At 44.0% G+C, this 20,657-nt stretch overlaps 1 protein-coding gene across 2 annotated transcripts in view; it reads left to right on the plus strand.

The window, feature by feature from the left end:
• Nucleotides 1–20,657, plus strand: part of AGBL1 (AGBL carboxypeptidase 1) — a 696,557-nt gene that overhangs the window by 76,525 nt on the left and 599,375 nt on the right. For both annotated transcript variants that reach the window (XM_047086819.1, XM_047086820.1), the window contains exon 6: nt 13,617–13,825. In XM_047086819.1, coding sequence (XP_046942775.1) covers nt 13,617–13,825 — 209 coding nt within the window. The remainder of the gene's footprint in view (nt 1–13,616; nt 13,826–20,657) is intronic.

The following is a 20,657-nucleotide window of genomic DNA, read 5'->3' on the forward strand; positions in this document are numbered from 1 at the left end:
AGGAGGCTACATAAATACTTTCTAAGTATCAGAAGGATTTTTTTGGGGGGGGGTGATTGGGAGCATTTGTCATTTAATTGAGAAAAGAGCAGTACATGGTCTATCCCATATAAGCATTGGAATGGGACCTGGTAAGAGATGCCCAACATACCAGCATGGCTGTGCAAGGGGCCAGAGTCTTTGCTGTGAGGCTGAGCATCGTGGAGAATCTGATGAATGATGGGGTGAGGGAGAGGAAGGGAACTGGGACAGGAAGAATCACAGACTCCCATTATGTCATGCTGCATTCAACTTGGCACATTGGTTGTTGGTTTTTTCCCCCTCACCTTGGCTCAAAGTTCAGACCTCTTTGCCAAATATTTTTGTCTTTTGCACAAGTACATAAAATATTTTAAAGGTTTAAGCTGATAGGATACCACCCATTCTCTTTAATCCCCTTCCCTGTCCCCCTCCCCTGGTCAGACTCCGTAGCTGAGTGTGGACGGACAGGGACTGGCCAGACTGCAGCAGGTGTAGTTCCTCTTCTTGCCATGTGGTGGTGCTGTTCTTTTAGTTATCTTGGCCCCAGCAGTGGAATATTTATTTTCAGTGAGTAATTTGTTTATCAGGAGGTTATTTTAATCTAATTTTGGCCATATTTGCTATTCCACACTATCTGTACTTCCCAGCATTAGCAGCTTGCATGTCTTGAAGGAAATTAGCTGAAGATGGTCTCAGAGGCATTTGCTCAGCCATTATTTAAGGGAGTTGGGAGGAGGCGGGGTGAGTGGAGCCCTTGGTTGGAAAAGCCTCTGGAATTTGTTGCATCCCCAGTGATGTTGAGCATGATTGAGCAGGACTTACGGAGGGCGGGGAGCATCCCCAGCAGCTTTTCTGAGGGCTGCCTCTGGTGAACAGCAGCAAATCTTGCAGTTACCTTTCCCCATCTCCCTCATGCCCTTCTGACAACCTGTATCTTCCTCGCCTTTGCTGCCAAGGCCAAAGGCACCACTTAAGGGAAATGCCTGTCGGCCTTCCCACGCTCCACACGTACCCCTCATCCCATTTCATAATGGGTTTCTTGAACTGTTTCCTGCCGCCACTCCAGGAAGTACGAAGCAGGGTCGAATGTGGGAAGAGAATTACTGTTTATTAGAGTACCTTCAAGGAATAACCATCATGACTGGTGATTACAGAACTCTGACACTTACCATGCATTTTACATGCCCATTTTACAAACGAGGAAGGAATAGTGAGGGAGGTGTGTGAATTTCCCAACGATCCCCAAAAAGGTAAGTAGAGAGCTAGGGTCTGAACTTGGTTATGACCGTCTCTGAGGCAGAATATCGTCATATTTCAAAGGCGATCCACACTTTCCACATGGAGTTGGAGAAATCTGGACTCTGCTGATCGCCTGTGTGCTCTTAAATTGCTTCCTCATCGTTGCACTTGACTTCAGCCTGGCTTTACAAAAATGGGCGGGCTCCACAAGATGAGTACTTGGAGGATTCCTTAGTAGGAGAACCCTTTTCCAAATAATGAGGATATGACACATCTCAGGTAGATAAAATGGAAGCAGAAGTGGGAGGCCCCAACGAATGATAGAATGATAGCCTGATCTGTCCCTGGCTACCCCCTCTTTTCCTGGCTTGCTTGCTTACTTGCTTTATTTATTTATTTATTTATTTATATGCTTATTATTGAAGTAGAGTTGACATCCACTGTTTTATTAGTTTCAGGTGCACAATGTACTGATTCCATCACTCTGTATATTATGTGGTACTCACCACGATAAATGTAGTCCCCATACAACATTTTTACAGTCTTATCGACTATGTTCCCCTATGCTCTACTTTTTATTCCTGTGACTCACTTATTGTATAACTCCCTTCGGTGGCTCCTGATTGACTCTGAGAAACTTCCATTATGTTCCTTGGGGCTTAAAGGAATCAAGTTTGAGAACCTCTGAAATAAATTTTTCTCTCGGGACGCTCTCAGCATTCAGTCTGTGGTCTGAGATTATGGCTTAAAGATGCGTGGACACGTCCTCCAGGAGGTTGGAAAAGTGTGCTCGGTTTTTACTATGTGGTGGTCATAAGGAAGGTGGCCATAGTGAAGTTTGTTTGACTCAGAGAAAGATCCGAAATGTTGTATTCATCACTGAGACCTGGTTGAGGAACTTTTAAGTCTCTTGGAGCCAAGAGACTCAATTAAACAATTCAACTAAATCTAATTAAATGGGGAGCCTCAGCATCCAGTGAAGATTATAATGGTGGGAAGTATGGGCAGGATGGTGAACCACCCTCCCAAGATGGCTGGGGGGTTGGAGGCATCCACACCGCATCTAACAGAGCTGTGGATGGTGGCGTTGAGTTTTTCCTCTTAGGCACAAAAGTGTTGGCTACATCACATACTGTTGTAATGAGATTGGAACCAATCCTGGTTCTTACACCCACACAGGATGCTGTCTTTTACCCAGGTGGTCCTGTACTCTCGCAGTAATGTAAGCCCTAGTAATGTAAGTTCTGTATCCAGGGCTTTCCCTCTGGCTTGATTATCTGCCTGTAAGTTTGAGCCAAGGTGTTCCTTTGACAACAGTGTGAATGCCTCCTTAAGGAGGCTCAGGGTCATGTGTGAAGGGTGTGTGTTTGCTAAAAGCTCAAACCACTTATTCTCTGAAAGGATAAGACCTTGTGGAGAATAGTGTTTGGATAGTGGTCTCGAAGCTGGCTCTGATCTTCTGTGGATTCCAATCAGAGCCCCTCTGGGTGTGTTCCTTAGTGACTGTGCTGGAACCACTTCACCTGTAAAGTGGGGAAAACGATACCCTCCAAGGATAATTAGTAAGATTTAAACAGGGTGATGTACATGTGGTAGGAGCATAATGCTGGATCTTAATACATCTCCGTAAAGATCATGTCTCACTTTATTATCACCGCCATTTGGAAAATCCTGGGAATTTCAGGAATTGATCCTACAAAGGCATAAAGCCTATTGCAATGTAAATTCATCTCCTAACATATCCCCTGAGTATTGAATGAGACACAATTGCTTTCAGCCTCTGTCTTCCCTCTAGAAGCTTTTTCTGCAAAAGGAATAGATAAATCATTGAATTCAGCATATCTGGCCCGTTCAGTTGACCCAAGTGAATACCCTTATTTAGTTTCCATTCTAGGGAATCAGGGGTTAACATCCAAGGTTGCTGAGCTCTAAATGTTTTAGACTTTAGAACTTGTATAATCCTGGCATAATAAATGACTGGGTATGGATTGACAAAGATAAAGTATCACAGAGATTTAAAGAGATAGACAAAAAAGATAAACATCTCCCGGCTCTGAAGGTGCACAGTAACTTCTTCATCACATTCAGGATTGACTGTACAATTATTTGTTTATGTCGAGGTGTAAGTCAGGTGTTTCCTCCAGACTCTAATATTAGCAGTTTACAAAGCACCTTTTCATGTATTATCCCATTTAATCTTTACATAGTCTTGCAAGACAGGCAAATATTTAACTATTGTATAGTGATTCTCGACATGAGCGATTTTGCCCCGAAGGGGACATTTGGCACGTTTTGGTTGCCATATCTAGTGAGTAAGACCAGGATGCCACACAACATCCTGCAGTCCCCACTCCTGCTCCCCAGGAAATGAGAATATCCAGCCCCAAAAGGCAATCGTGCAAGGCTGAGAAACTGTTCTGTAGAGAAAACATCGGGGCCCAAAGGGGTTGACTGACTTGCCCAAGATTGTGTAATAGGAACCTGACATATTGGCATTAAAATCCATACTTTCATTTCACTTCCAGAGAATTTCATATCTTTTTTTTTTTTTCCTAAGAAATAAGAGTTTGCCTAAATGAAATGCTTCCCAGGACCACTGCATGCACACGGATGATGGTGAGGCTGCTGTGGTGGCAGGGGCGGTTGGAGACCCCGCTCAGCCTCTCCCTGAGCCCCTGCCCCAATCCCAGGGGCGCACAGCAAAGCAAGCACTGCCACCCATACAGTATGACCCAGGGGACACCAGACCCCACCTGGCATCCCCAGACTCCCAGCTTTCATTGCAGCCATCACATTATCTATCTAATCTATCTATCTATCTATCTATCTATCTATCTATCTATCTATCTATTATTGATTAGGGGATGACAGACTGAGAGTTGTGCTTTAGTAAGATGTGTTGGGCCATGGAGGAGAGCTGGAGGCAGAGGGCCCCCATAAGAGTCTACTGTGAGTACAGTCTGGGTGATAGGAGAGAGGACCAGACGCATCAGGGGTGACAGGACTCTAGCTGGAACCAGGGAGCACAAGGCTAGGATCCTGTGCTTCCTTACCGCTGTGCTGTTGAACGCCCTAAGGCCAGAGGGCAGTCTTAGCCAGCCTCGCGGAGGCACACGCTCCCGCCTTCCTGCAGCGCCCCCTCCAGGCCCGGAGGCATACTGCAGCATGTACAGATTGGCATGGGATGTTGCCTCACTTTGCCGGTGTGTTTCCCGTTGATATCACTGTTCCTCTGTCCCTGGCCAGAAGCAGGCAACGCCACCGACAGACTGGCATCTCACTTAGCAATTGACAGAGAAAAGCAACGGGGAAGGTCTCAGCTTTCTTATTTCTGGCGTAAATCCTGGCTCTCCTCTTCAAGTATCATCTTCTGATGAATTGATGCTGGAAAGACAGTGAAACCAGGAAGGTTTTCTGCAGGGACTCAGATGGGACAGTGGCTTGTCTTGGGTCTTGGCAAGTGTTTCTTTCCCTACCAAAGTCTAGACTCAAAATAAAAGTTGGGATGGGTGGGAAAGCACCTGGAAAAATTGAGGTCCAGGCAAAGATGATCATTCTTAAGTGCTTTCTTGCAGAGATTACGAAAACAAATAACAAAAAGGAGAGTGAGAAAATCTCAGCGTGACATATCCCTCCACTTTTACACAACCTGCCATGATGGATGTCAAAATGGCAGAGGTCACTTATTCTGATCCCTACGCTCCTTTTCAATAATCTCCTACTCTTGTCTCACTTTTTCTACCCGCTTTGGCTGCAGACTTTTTGTTATCTGTACACCAAGTTTGGGCTTCTCCATTTGCTTTCCTCTCAAGATTTCTGGAATTTTCTGCCACCAGATCTCTCCTTCCTGATTCCTTCTTATCATTCAGATCTCAGCACTAATACCGTCTCCTTGAAGGGTCTTTTCCTTGACCACCCAATCTAGAATAGTTGCGCCTTTAGTCACTCTACCATTACTATTTTTTTTAAAGTTTATTTATTGGGGCGCCTGGGTGGCTCAGTCGGTTAAGCATCTGACTTTGGCTCAGGTCATGATCACGGTTTATGAGTTCGAGCCCCACATCAGGCTCTGTGCTGAGTCTGCTTCAGATTCTGTCTCTCTCTCTCTCTCTCTCTCTCTCTCTGCCTCTCTGCTGTTCTTGCTCCATCTCTTTCTCTCTCTCTCTCTCTCAAAAATAAATACAAAACATTTAAAAATTTAAAAAAATGTTTATTTATTTTGAGAGAGAGAGAGTGCATGCATGGGGTAGGGACAGAGGAAGAGGGAGAGAGAATCCCAAGTAGGCTCCGACTTGTCAGTGTGGAGACCAACATGGGGCTTGAACTCACAAACTATGAGGTTGTGACCTGAGCCGAAATCAAGAGTTGGATGTTTAACCAACTGAGCCACCCAGGGACCCCTCTACCATTGTTCTTTATTTTGCCCTGTAGTACTTGTCACTATCTGAAATTATTTTTTTCCCCTTTGTGTGTGTGCCTATTTAGATGTGTGTCTCTCCAGCTCCCCCATGGGAAACAAGCCATGGTCTAGCCCATCTCCTACTGTAGTACCCCAGCCTGGCATATGCTGGTGCGTAGTACTTGCTAAGTAAGTGTTTGTTGAATGAAGTAATGGTGGTGCCTTGGATGTGGGGAATATGAGCATAATTTCAGTTGACAGTTTACTGAGTACCTCACCACAGCAGGATCTGGCTTTCAGGACCAAATGCCTCTGCATATTTGCATATGCAGAGAAAACCTCTCAAGTGATAACCTCTTGCTGGGAATGAAGTCCTTTTAGAGAATTTTCTTTTTTTTTTAATTTTTTTTTAACGTTTATTTATTTTTGAGACAGAGAGAGACAGAGCATGAACAGGGGAGGGGCAGAGAGAGAGGGAGACACAGAATCTGAAACAGGCTCCAGGCTCTGAGCGGTCAGCACAGAGCCCGACGCGGGGCTTGAACTCATGGACCATGAGATCATGACCTGAGCCGAAGTCGGACGCTTAACCGGCCAAGCCACCCAGGCGACCCGAGAATTTTCAAACTAACAATATTGAAAAGTTAATCATATTTCCTCAAACCTAAGATGTCATTGACTATAAGATGTACAACTTTTTACGTACCACTGAGTGAAAAAACACTGCCAGTTATAATGGAAACACTATCATCGGTTAGAAGCACCTTAATTTTGGAAATGCCAATGTGAAAAAATACATTCCTTAGAATTGATAAAGTACAAGATGAGATTGATCCATCACGGGGAATGGCGAGCCCTGAACTGGAGGTGTGTGGTGTGGTGTCTGGAGTATGTCCGTGATGGTACCACCTTCTCTTTTAGCATCCCAACCTAACGCCCTTCCTTAGACATGGTTCTCACCAAGGGCTAGCAGAAAAGGAAGATGTGGATTCCGAGGCTTTCCTGAGAGTGGAGAAATTCCTAGGGTTTGGGAACATATCTATGGAGAGGTATTAGAAAGAATTGGCGATTAAAAAATAAAAGCAATGCAAGAGTCTAGATTGAAAACTGCTGTGAAGGATGTTCTCTAATGCCTCTCAGCTGTGATTTCTGGGGCTTAGGAAAAGCATCTTTAATTTTTTAAAGGCGGTCAGTGGGAAAACACCTTCAGTTGAAATCAAAATTTACTTTATAGTCAAATTTCCTGAAATGCATCTATTCTAAAAAAGGGAAAAAAAAAGGATCCCTGCAAGCTAATTCAATAGCATCATTCTTATTTGGGCTAATGATAGTCATGTAGAATTTCCACCAACAATGACATTAAGATTAGCCCTGTCTCAGTACATGTACTTCTGCTCCTTCTTTGTGAGCGAGACCTGCTGCAGCCACCAGGGGGAGGAGCCCATGAGAGCTGGCCTGTTCCCTCCTGCTCCACAGCACAGCACTCCCATCAGAGCCTGGCTTCTGGACTGGCCTCATGGAATCACTGGCTGAGAGTCAGGGAGACTCCCAAACACCTCCTCCAGTGACCTGAAGAGCCACAGGTGTCCTGGGACCTTTAAATCTTGTCAAGTTTCCTATTAAAAATAAACTCCCCTCACAACTTAGGGGCCTGGGAGGGAACAGAGAAGTTGGATGCATGGAAGGGCTGAGCCAAGGTAAAACTGGCTGCAAGCCACTCCCCTCAAGCACCCCAGGCTTCAGGTGTTCACTGGCTTTATCTCCAGTAGCTTTTCAGGAAACTTCCTCAAGAAGTTGGTTACTCTGGCAACAGCTAAAGGGCTTTTTCTGGGTGCAAAAAAGTGTAAACTATCATTGCTTCGGGAGTAACAGTGTGGGATTTCATCTTTGGTGGCAGATGGGGAGTCCCACTGGAATCATGGATAGGGCTTTTGTGAGCTCTAAGGGCTTCAGTGAGTTGTCTGACTTCTCCCAGCCCCTGTGCTTTCATTTGTAAAAGTAGGAAGATAATGCTTATCTCAAAGCATTTCCATGAGATAAATGAGATAATCATGTAAAATGATTAACCCAGTACTGAGAACATAGGAAACATTCAGTAAATAAATACTCCGTAATTGTAAATGGTGTTATAATGGCAGAGTAGGCAGCTCGTTGTTCATATAATATGATTTATAAGTCTTGGTAAAAGCCTGCTTTGTCCAGAAATATCTTCTAAATTGACTCCCTGTAAAGACCACAAAAGTAATGTGTTACAAAGGCAAGCATATTGTTTCCCATAGTTAAGGTCACCATTACCTTGAGTTTTAATAATGTCCCTCAAGGGGGAGTTCTCGGGTAGTTATTATAGAATGAGAGTACTGTGTGCAAAGTGGGTCTTTCTTTAAAAAAATTTTTTTTTAATGTTTTATTTTTTGAGACGGGGGGAGGGGCAGAGAAAGAGGGAGACACAGAATCTGAAGCAAGCTCCAGGCTCCAAGCTGTCAGCACAGAGCCCAATGCGGGGCTTGAAGTCACAAACCGTGAGACCATGACCTGAGCTGAAGTCAGACGCTTAACCAACTGAGCCACCCAGGCACACCCAAAATGGGTCTTTCAGTGTGGGGTCCTGGTTGGGATCAGGCAATGTTTGTGATGTAATAGCTCAGAGTTGGGGGACATAGCACAGAGAGGGTTTAGAAGCAAACTTTGAAGAGTAAATGGACATTTGGTATGTACAGTTCAGTGGTCTTCAGCTCTGAGAAGGGGCCACTATCCTGAAAAGGACTAGCTGAATTGTCAATAGTTCATATGAATGGATTTTCATGAAATTCCTAAAACAGAGGATAAAGCTATTTAATCACCCTGGGCAAGAAGTTCTTGGGATGGTAATGTCATAGTACGCTGTGTGGCTGAAGATAATTTCTGTTCTCAAGAATGATGGGAGCCTGGAATCCTTGTATTTATTCTTACTCCTATGTGCCTTATCAAAGGCAGGGATGGGCTGTTAGCCAGTTAAGCATTATCAGTCAAGAGGATCTTAGAACATTAGCCAGTCCTCTATAAAAAGCTTTGGTGTAATGGGACCCATCTGAGGTAAATTTTACCAGAGAGGGCAACAATAAAGGTCTGCATTATGGACTTTTCTGTAAGGACACCTGGGATAAATTGGGGTGTGACCCTCAGTGTGTATCTATCAGGATGTCTAAGGATAGATGGGCAGCAACGTAAAACTGGTGAATATTTTGGGGTGAGAAGTCAACTATGTTACACGGAGACTGAAGACACTTGACTATACATTTTACTTATTTAGAAACTTTTCCTTGGGGAATTATCACCGGTAAAAGGTATGTGAAGTTTGATGTCATCCTTATGGGGAAGGGAATTCTCATTTATCGAGCACAAGCTTTGTGCCGGGTGCTATGCTAAGCATTTATTCCCTCTAATGAGCTTGTAGGGCTGATGTTGTAATTAATCTTTTTTTATCTTGCGTTACTCTTTGCGGATGATGGAAATATAGTTGAGAGTGACTAAGCAACTGAACTGAGGTTTCAGAGCTGGTAACTGGTAGAGCCAACATTCAAATCAACAGCTATGTGACCCTGGAGCTCCTGTTCTTGAATGAAGCTGTCGAAAAGAATATGTTCATATCCCGAACATTTGGCACTTTGTTGTCCATAGTAATAGAGGGGAAGTTGGAGCCATAAGTAGATTTTGCTTATCATGTTGATAATGACAGTCATAATGGGTAACAGGTATTGGGTGCTTAGTATGCGTCAGGCATGGAGCTATCAACTTTGTGTGTATTATCTCATGTAATTTTCTCAACAACTCCCCAGGAAGGGATATTATTAGTTTTGTCATTCAGCTAAAGACTTAGTGATACAACAGTGAACTGACAGGTTCAAGTCCACACAGCTGGAGAGTGGTGGAGTTCCTGGCCAGGAACAAGGAGTCCCAAAAGAAAGCAGGCACCTGGAAGCTCTGCCTGCAAAGCAGGCCCATCGAGGCCATGAAGGGTGGGTGACTAAGGGATGGCGGAGTTTAGAGGTCTGCAATAATGTGTCCATCTCATCTGAGAGTGCGGCTATTGTGTTGTTTGGTTTGTTGCTCTGCCGTAGGTTCCCACACGGCCTCTGCTTTAAGTCATCACTTGACCCTAAAAGGGCTGATGAAATTCCCAGATATGGGAAGTGAAGAGCAGAGATGAAAATTTTCTTTGGTTTTGCCAAGGAACAGTGGCAGAGGCGTGGACTGCTTGCAGGTATAATAATCTGGGTCACAGAGCATTTCTCCACCAGCCTGGCATGGGGCTGACTGTTCCCCATGAGACAGTCAATCTTTGAGTCTTGAAGGCATCTAGACTTTCCTCTTTATAAGGATAAACATCTCTGTAGAGATGATCAGGGTTTCAAATGACTTCAGGGAGTAGGCAGGTAATTCACTTTTGAAGGGGATGGGGTAAGAGTGAAAAAGGGAGTTGGTTGCTATAGTAACCTAGGGGCCATTCACCCTGCCCACAGGCATTTACAACATGGCATGACCAATAGTCTAAGGACCTCCTGTCAAAAAGGTAATATTTTTTACTGCTCCTGATTAGTAAAATGCATTGTAGAGTATGTGGGGAATAAGAACTACAGAAAAGCCTAACTTGAGTCTAAAAAGTCTAAAGCAAATAGAATCCTCAGTCTTTTCCTCCTCTGTAAGTACTAGTGATATCTTGGCACATTCCCTTCCAGTTATTTAGTTTTTTTCTTTTTACCTGAGTGTAAAAATCTGCATCGATGGGGTCTGAGCCAAAAGAAGAAAAAAAACATTTGAACCTCAATGAAGAAATACATGGGGTAAAAATAAGAATATTGCTAGGTAACATTTCAGACATAATTAGCTACACAGACTTCATTCTGGAGGATAATATAATCTGGAGAGGCAGAAGTAGTAGAATATAAGAGGGTGAATTAGAGGGAAGGTCAAGGTTGAGTTCATGGATTTGCCAAAAGAAAACTGGCCAGAGAAGACATTCAACAGGATGGAGACAGGGCACTGAGAGTGCCTTTGAGAAGGGGTGGGAGTGAGGAGTGAGATATTAAACTCAAATCTCCTCTCTGTCCAACGTACCCCCATCCTCCTAGAAGTTTAAGATAAACCAATCTACTTGAGAAATCTTAAAAAAATTAAGGAGCAGGAATTTTTTTCCCCAAGGAAATCTTAGTAGAAAGTCCTTTATATAAACAGACTTAAGTGCAGCTGATCTGTTTTGAAGAGGGTCAGGGGACCTGGAGCCCTCTCCTGCCCTGAGCCCTGCATTCACCCAAAACATTTTCTCATGGCTATTTGGCCCCTAGAGAAGCACTGTTTCCCTCTCAGATCTTCTAGAACTCCTGCATATCACTGATCTCGGTGACCCTCATTTCAGTCTTAGCTCTTCTCCACATTTGCTCTTCCTCCGTTTGCTGAGGGTTTTTGAGGCATATTGACTTTTGCAAAACTCTGCAAGCCATTCTTAGAGAAAGATTGACTGAGGTGGGGTCAGCGGGGAAGGAGGTGTAGCCATTTTCGATGTTAGTAAACATGGCAGCTTGTTGAGGATTAACGGGAAATCATGAATAAAATCATTAGGATTTGATAAGGGATTTTTCTCTGAGACAATTAAAGATTTTTTCCCCATTATCCCTGCCCCCTACCCCTCCAAAGAGTAGGGGATGAAGGTCATTAAGATAACACATTATTAGTCTCATACCCTTAAAATAGATAAAAGACAGAAGACCTTAACCTCTCTGTGCCCACGGGGCCTCTGTCCACTGTGTTTGCTATCCTGGCATCTTTCCAGCGGGTGATACTTTAATACCTCCTACTTAATCCTCGATTTTCTTTTAAACGTCAGATATTGGATAGGCTGGAACCTCATTCGGGCAGTAAAGAACTCTGGTGCTTTGTGGCTGCAACCAGCCAAGGAGAGAAATAAGGTTGATGCAAAAGAATAATTCATTAAAGGAGGTAATGACAGCGATTTAAACCTTCTGCAAACACATCACCTGGCAAACAAAGCTCATCACCCTCAGTTCAGGGTCATGGCTGAATGAAATGTTGTAAAAGTGAAAAAACAAAAAAATTAAACAAACAAACAACAATGATCCCAACTGTACAAATGGGTCAAAAATCTCAGTGGGGCTCAGTGAAGCCTGACAACTTAGAATTTGACAAACTCACAGAAAACAACAACAACAAAAAAAGAATTTCTTTAATATTATGAGAAAACCCCTCTGGAATAAAGCCCTGAGTTTTTGTGTTATTTTTTCACTTATGTGTACTTACATGGTCTTAGGGAAAAAATTTGACTTTGAGCTGAAATTTGCTTCTCCAATTACGGCTCAGGGGATCTGTCTCACACACCCTCGGCCAGAAGCCTATATTGTCTCATAAGCCAGCGTGAACGGTGGGGGTAATGGAGAAATGTGGTAATGAGAGCAGGGCTGCAAGATTTGGGCATTTGTGCTGAGAGTCGGCCGGTGGTAGCCTCCCAATGCACCTTGTCCACACATGCAGAGATGACCAGACATCTGTGGGGTATATGTGGGCTGGGACACATTGGTCCACCGAGCCAGTAGCCCGAGGAGGTTCAGCTGGAAAGGGGCATATGTTAAGTGTTGAGACAGGATTCTTGGACTCCTTTTCCTCTGTGTTTCTTCAAGGAGAATTTAAAGTATCTCTTGGGAAAATTAGGACTTTGTGCACTTACCCTCTAGGGTGTGTCTCATGGGAGGCCTCCACCAGGATCATTCAGTCAACAAAGAGAAATTGTGTAGACGTGAAGGGAACCAGAAAAGCACTCTATTATGTTCCCCATCAGGCGTAAGAAAACCCCATACCACATCCTGCTGAGTGGGCTTCCCACCCCTGTCTTAACATTGTTAGTGCCCGGATGTCCATTTCCACATAGAGTATATTCTCTTGTTGAATAGTCTTGACTATGAGGAATTCCTTTCTTGGACTGAGCCAGACCTTGATTATCCATAAGCTGGCTTCTGTGCTCTTTAGGAAAAACACAATATAGCTGTTACACATGATAGCCTTTCAGATATCATGTCTCATTCAGGGTCTTCTTCCAAGACTAAATCTTATAATTTGCTCAACCCAATGACAATACCCTAAGTCCACTGAGATTTAGGAAAAGAAGAATGGAAATCTGGTGGAAATGTCTCTGTCTCTCCCTCATTCATCCCACTCCCCTATTACAGTTTTTTTCTGAACTTTTTAAGAATAAGTTACAGACATTCACATATTCCTATTGTGAATTTCCTAAGCACAGGGTTTTCTTTTACATAGCCACAGTTTACCAAAATCTAATGTACATCGATACAATACTTCTAATTTATAGACCTTATTCAAATTTTACCAAATGCGTCTCTAATGCCTTTTGTAGCAAAAGAAAAAAAAATGATTTCTAGCCTAGGATCTAAATTATAATTCTACATTGTACTTACATATTATATAAATACTTTGCCAAATTCCTTCCTTCCTTCCTTCCTTCCTTCCTTCCTTCCTTCCTTCCTTCCTTCCTTCCTTCCTTCCTTCTTCCCTTCCTGTTTCTCTCTTTCTCTCTTTATTTCTCTTTTCTTTGTCTTTTCCCTTCTTTTTTTTTTTTTCCTTTCATGACCTTGACATTTTTGAAGAGTATAGATCAGATAACTAGTAGCATGCCCCTCATTTTGGGTTTGCTGGTTTTCCTCATGGTTAAATTCAGGCTATACATTTTGGGCAGAAACACCATAGAAATAATGCTGTGTTTTTCTCAGCACAACACACATGGTGATGTCCATGTTGATCACTCGATGAAGGTGACATCTGCCAGTTTTCTCCGGTGGAAAGTTATTATTAGTCCCTTTATAATAAGAATCTTGCGGGAGGTACATCGGGGCATCCTCAGGCAGGTGCAGCCAGGAGAACCTGTGATTGACATCACCTTTCCCATTGGTTTCAGAGTCTAACAGCCGCAGGGCTGTGAACAGAGGCTACGTCACCAGCTTGCTCAGGCTGCATCAGGACTGGCACGGCCATGACACAGCCAATACCTATGTGCTGATCCGCCGGACGCTTCTGCTCTGCCTCAAGCACATTGCCAACCTCCGGTCTGGCAGGGAGGCCTTCCTGGCAGCTCAGGGCATGGAGATCCTCTTCAGCACCACACAGGTAATTAACCCTGGGAACACCTCTGCAGTTGGATGATATCTGGGTGGTTCCTGCTGAACAGAGCTGTGAGAACCTCAGTATGTTTCTTACTGGCTGCTATGGGCAGAGGTTCTGGATTCAAAACCTCATGCATTTGTTCACTCTTGTGCTGATCGATTCATTCATTCAATACATGTTTATTGGCAGGGCGCCTGGGTGGCCCAGTTGGTTAAGTGACTGACTTCAGCTTAGGTCACGATCTCATGGTTCATGGGTTCAAGCCCTGCTTTGGGCTCTGTGCTGATGGCTCAGAGCCTGGAGCCTGCTTCAGATTCTGTGTCTCCCTCTCTCTGCCCCTCCCCAGCTCATGCTCTGTCTCTCTCTCTCAAAAATAAATAAACATTAAAAAATTAAAAATAAATAAAAATAAATTAAAAAAATACATGTTTATTGGCTACACACTGTGTGGTGCAGTGGTTCACAGTATTCACTATAAAACTAGTACCTGGGTTCAGGTCCCAGCCCAGGTACTTACAGCTGTGAAACCTTGGAGGAGTCACCCAACCTTTCTGGGTCTCAAGTTTCTTCTTTTCCAAAAAGATGGAAATAACAAAATCTAGGTTATTGCACAGCCTAAGTATATTAATGTGGAAATGTCTTCCGTTTAATGGAGTGCTTGCCATGACTTGGCTGCTCTATGAGTGTGAGCAGTGATTGGAATAATTAGAGTAGTGGAATCTGGACATGAATATGACAGGCAAGACCTCTGATCTTGTGGAGTAAACATTCTAGCGGGAGAGTCAGATACTAAGGAAGCAAAGAATTCAACGAGGAAGAGAATTTCATATTGCTCTGTGACATCATTAAAGTCAGGCTGTCCGCAGTGACGCCCATAGGTGGAGGGAGAAAGTGTTCTGTGAGAGAGGTCAAGTTCTTCTCTGAGCAGGTGACACCTAAGCTGAGATCTGAATTACTGAAAAAGGCTATCAGGCCAAGTTCAAGAGGAAAAGCATCCTGGGCCAGAGTGAGCACCTGCAAGGGCCGTTACTTGTCCGCACCCCAGTGGAATATGTGGTTTAAGGTTTCTGGGATTTCAACCCTAACAACAGATTCCTTAATTGCACTTGATTAGGACTAATTTAAACACCATAGTATGAGCTATGTACACCCTCTCTATCGAGGATGTGGACGCCTTCCAAATAGTCATCGTCTGCTCACTCCCCTTCACCTGGGGCCACGGCAGCCGTGCTCCACAGGCACCATGCTCCCTGCTGTCTTCACGTTAACTTGTCTCTACAGCCCTTTCCTCGGTCTCATTGCTCCCCTCTGGACACCCTTCACTTTTTCTCTACCTGTGTACATGAGGCAATGAGGCAGTCGACGACAGTACTGTTTTCCAAAAACGGCATCTGTAGACTTTTCCTATTAAAAACAAATAATAGCGTCTCCCCCCACATCCGACTCTGAACAATCACATAATGTTGGGCTGCAAACCAATATGTAATTTTCTGTCAGCTATCACCTGTGGGTTCTTGCCATCATTCCAGATTTCAGAGCCTCTCAGTCATGAAATAGCTGCATCGAACATTCCGTTTCTCTGGATGAAGCAGTGCTTTGAATTTTTCTAAGCTTCGCCATACTTTGTGAGCTTGTGTCCCCCAAATCTCTAGTGAAACACCCCCCCCTCCACTGCTGATGCCCAGAAGCTCTCTCACACCAGCAATTCGTGTGCTCCAGCCGGTTCCTCTGCCCTCTGCCTTATTGGCTGCTTCTCTGCTCTGTGTTAAGAAGAATTAAAAGGGCAAAAAAGGAAGAAAACAGTGATCCCTGAATTACATGTCTGTTAGAGGAAGAGGGTGGAGATAGTAGAAAGGGAAGCACAAACATTAAAGGGTCTGTGAGTCTAGAAGCAGGATGTATATAAAATATATACATCTATCCATCTATCTATCTCCTATCTATCTATCTATCTATCTATCTACCTATGTATCTATGTATCTATTTCCTATCTATCTATCTATCATCTATCTATGTGTCTATATCTATTTCCTATTTATCTATCATCTATGTATGCATCTATGTATCTATTTCCTATCTATCTATCTATCTATCTATCTATCTATGTCATGTTTGGTGTTTCTCTGGTGTGATAGACTAATGCCTGTGTTCCCTCAAATCCATATGCTGAAACCCTACTCCCCAGAGTAATGGTTTGGGAAGGCAGGGCCTTTGGGAGGGGATGAGGTGATGAGGGTGCAGTCCCTATGAGCAGAATGAGCACCCTTATAAGAGGAGCCTCAGAGAGCTCCCTGGTCCCTGCTCCATGTAAGGACACAGTGAGAATATGGCCATCTGTGAACCAGGAAGCAGGTTCTCACCAGAGAGGGAACCTGATGGTGCCTTCAACCTGGACTTCCAGCGCCCAGAACTGTGAGAAAGAAATGTGTTTGTTCATCAGCCACTCGGTCTGTGGTGTCCTGCTGGATCCGCCTGAGCAGACTGAGACAGCTGCCCTCTGCCCTGTGGGCCTCTCTCCTTGGCTGATCTTCATCTGTAATGTGAGTCCCTGTAAATCATGAGTGCAACTACAACAGCTTTTAATGAGCTTTTAGAGTCTTTCTGGGGAATTGTCACACCCAAGAGTGGCGCGGGGACCTCCCTGTAGGAGTCTCCTGGGGGCTGCCATAACAAAGCACCACAAACTGAGCAGCTCAAATAGCAGAGATTGACTTTCTCCCAGCCCTGGAGGCCAGAAGTCCCAAATCAAGATGGCGCCAGGGTGGTTCCTTCTGGGGCCATGAGGGGGAACCTGCCCCAGGTGCTCTCCTAGATTCTGCTGGTCACAGCAGTCCTGGTGACCCTTGGCTTGTAGAAGCGTCACCTCATCTCTGCCTCTGTCTTCACAAGACATTCTCCCTATGTGCTTGTCTGTGTCCAAATGTCCCTTTTTATAAGGACACCAGTCATATAGGACTAGGCCCACCATAATAACCTCATTTTAGCTTTTTTCCTTTCATCTTTTTTACAAGTATTTATTTGAATTCCGGTTGGTTAACAGAGTGTAATATTAGTTTCAGGTGTACAATATAGTGATTCAACACTCCGTACATCACCCGGTGCTCATCACAAGTGCACTCCTTAATCCCCATCACCTGTTTCCCCCATACCTCTACCCACCTCCCCTCAGGTACCAGCCGTGTGTTCTCTGTAAAAAGTCTGTTTCTGCAAGGAGGGTTTTAAAGTAGTCTCTCAGCAGGTCAGTGAAAACCTCAACTGTTCAGGAAACAAATTCACACCAACCCTCCAGCCTCCATTTTTTGCTGGCAATGGATGCAGGACGTGAGCAGAGGCTGAACTTGCACTGTATTCGAGGCTGCCCTAGCCTGTGGAGCCTCCAGCACCTGGGCTGGGTGTTGTGAGCATAGACGCCATCATAGCTGTGCTGGTTTGAGCTGCCTGTCAGTCTTCTCCCCCATCTGCCAGAGAAGGTATTGGAGTCACCGGATTGCCAACGAGGGAACCTTGGATCTAGTGTATCATTTCAGTGGTTATTTGCAAATTATAATGATGATGATGATGATGATGATGATGATGATGCTGATATGCCAATAATTGTGAAAGACAAGAGAGATATGAAGGAGGAGGAAGGGAGGGAGGGAGAGGGGGAGGAGGAAGGGGAGGATAAGAGGAGGGAAGAACTTTCTAGACCATGAAAAGAAATTCAGATTTTATTTCCATCAGGTTTGAAGCAGGGGCGTGACCTGATATAATTTATGCTTTTTTTTTTAAATTTTAATTATAAAATTTGTACAACATCAAGTTGACCATGCTGGGCATTTTCAAGTGTATAGTTCAGTACTGTTAAGTGCATCCACACTGTTGTATAACCCATCTCTAGAACTCTTTTCATCTTGCAAAACTGAAACTCTATACCCATTAAACTGATTTATGATCTTAAAGGACCATTCTGGCTGCTGTTTGGACAGGAGAGTATCTGAGGGCACAGGAGGAAGGAGGGAGTGGTGGGAGGACAAGGCGGGGGTTAGACCATGGGAGCTCGGGCAGAGATGCTGATGGCTTTGGCTGGTAAAAGGAGAGCTGGAAATTAGACCTGGGACTCCTGGACTTTTCCACTAAAGTGTCTCATTTTCTTATGGTGAAGGTTATCACTAGGGCTCTGCACTGGGATCTTCTTTCAGATTCTTATGAGATTTTAAGAGTGTAATGATGCCTGCTAACATCCTGCTAGCCAGCACTTACTGAGTGCTTAGTATTGGGCAGGCACTTTGCCTATTTTAACTCAAATTCACACACGTCCTTATGAGAGAGGTTCTGTTATGATCTCTGCTGTATAGACGAAGCTGCAGCTCACAGAGGTGTAGTAACTTGCCCCGGTGATGCAGTCAGTGATCATCAGCTCAAGATCTGAATTTTTGGGGTGCTTTTGCTCCAGGGTCTGAGCTGTATGCTGTACAGTATCCCCCCCCTTATCCTGGGGGGTGCATTCCAAGACCCCCAGCAGATGCCCAAAACCACAGGTAGCACTGACCATGCATTCACTGTTTTTTCCTGAACGTTCGTGCCTATGATGAAGTTTAATTTATAAATTAGGCACATCAAGAGATTAACAACAATGATTGAATAGATCACTTATAGCAATATACTGTTATAAAAATTATGTGAATGTGGTCTCTCTCTCAAAATATCTTATTCTTCTTGTGATGACGTGAGGTGATACAATGCCCACAAGAGGAGATGAAGGGAGGCATTGGGATGTAGCGTTAGGCTATCGGCCTTCTGGTGATACCTCGGAGGAGCGTCATCTGCTTCCAGGCTGTGGTTGACTGTGGGTAAATGAGATCTGGGAAAAGCAAAACCGTGGATGAGGAGGAGCTCTGTCTCTTGCCTGTGTGTCACAGAAGCAGTGTATGTATGTATGTATGTATGTATGTATTTAATATAATTTATTGTCAAATTGGCTAACATGCAGTATTTACAGTGTGCTCTTGGTATTAGGGGTAGATTCCTGTTGTTCCTTGCTTACATACAACACCCAGTGCTCATCTCAACAAGTGCCCTCCTCAGTGCCCACCACCCATTTTCTCCTCTCCTCTACCCCCTGCATCGACCAACCCTCAGTTTGTTCTCTGTATTTAAGAGTCTCTTATGGTTTGCCCCCCTCCCTCTCTGTTTGTAACTATTTTTTCCCCTTCCCTTCCCCCATGGTCTTCTGTAAAGTTCCTCAAGTTCCACATATGAGTGAAAACATATGGTATCTGTCTTTCTCTGAGTGACTTATTTCACTTAGCCTAATACCCTCCAGTTCCATCCATGTTGTTTCAAATGGCAGGATTTCATTCTTTCTCATTGCCAAGTAGTATTCCATTGTGTATATTAACCACATCTTCTTTATCCATTCATCAGCTGATGGCCATTTAGGCTCTTTCCATAATTTGGCTATTGTTGAAAGGGCTGCTATAAACATTGGGGTACATGTGCCCCTATGAATCAGCACTCCTGTATCCTTTGGATAAATTCCTAGTAGTGCTATTGCTGAGGTCGTAGGGTAGTTCTATTTTTAATTTTTTTGTGGAACCTCTACACTGTTTTCCACAGTGGCTACACCAGTTTGCATTCCCACCAACAGTGCAAGAAGGTTCCCATTTCTCCACATCCTCGCCAGCATCTGTTGTTTCCTGAGTTGTTAATTTTAGCCAGAAGCAGTGTATTTATTATTCCAATGCTAATTCAGAGATGTTAACTGTGAATTGAATATGTAAGGCACTGTCATATTTCATCATCTTTTCCAGGTAGCAGGTGTATTATTGGAAGTGATGGGAAAAGTGAGCCAAAAATGTTCACCTTTGCCCCAATTCTGAGCCATTTGTTTCCAGGGATCCTATTTCTTGGGCTCTTGTCATCTCTGATACACAGCATAAGTGCCCTGCAGCTGCAGGAGCCTGAGGAAGTGCCTTCTTACATTTTGCATCCTGGGTGCCTCCCTCACTTTACCTTAGTCCTGGCCCTGCCACAGTACCCTTCCCTTAACACTAGGGAAACGTTGGCAGATGGATCTAGGCATTTCTGTTACTTTGGAACCACGGATTATTTTAAAATTCATAAACATTTTCCTGAACACTGTGTCTACTAAAGCACTTACCATCCACCTAATTTAGGTAGTGATTCACTATAACCCCGATGCCTTGGTTTCTGTTGATTTTAATCTCCTCTATCCCCCAAATTCATGGCCCGACCTGTTAGGACAGGTGAACCTGCCTCCATCCTTTTTCTCACTTTTCACCTGCACCATCCTATGCAAAGTAAAACATGTTTTCACATTCATCAATAACAACACCAACGACAATCACAGACACAACCACTTTCCAAAATGCTGGTGGTTTTGACTGAGTTCCTTGGCTTGTCCTTTGCTCTGTACCTACTGAAAACTAAGCTCAGAACATCATCCATGATGGATCATCTACCTCCCCTGTCTTCCTCTTCCATGCTCAGTTCTCTCTTTTTCTGATACTAACACTTTTCACCAAGCCCTTTGGCCAGTGCCAGGGGTGAAATGGCCTCAAGTATTTTATTTCCCATGGAGAGTGTTTTCAGGACAACTGATGGGGTATCATTTGAGCATGTGGAAGGGGAAATAGCATTCTTGATCATGTTACAACATTCCTGTTTTGAAAGTTGGCTTACATTTTTATATTAGGGAATTATTGGGACAGTTTGAACTCATGGCATAAAAACATATATATATGGAGCTACCTGTAATGTGGGCCTGGGGATACCACCGCATGACATCATCACAGACAGTCACCCTGCCCTGTGGCAGGTGCTCAGCATCCTC

Source organism: Lynx rufus, unplaced genomic scaffold, assembly GCF_022079265.1.
Source record: "Lynx rufus isolate CCGP_SWC_20201006 ecotype Redwood Valley unplaced genomic scaffold, mLynRuf1.p SCAF_21, whole genome shotgun sequence".
NCBI lineage: Eukaryota > Metazoa > Chordata > Mammalia > Carnivora > Felidae > Lynx > Lynx rufus.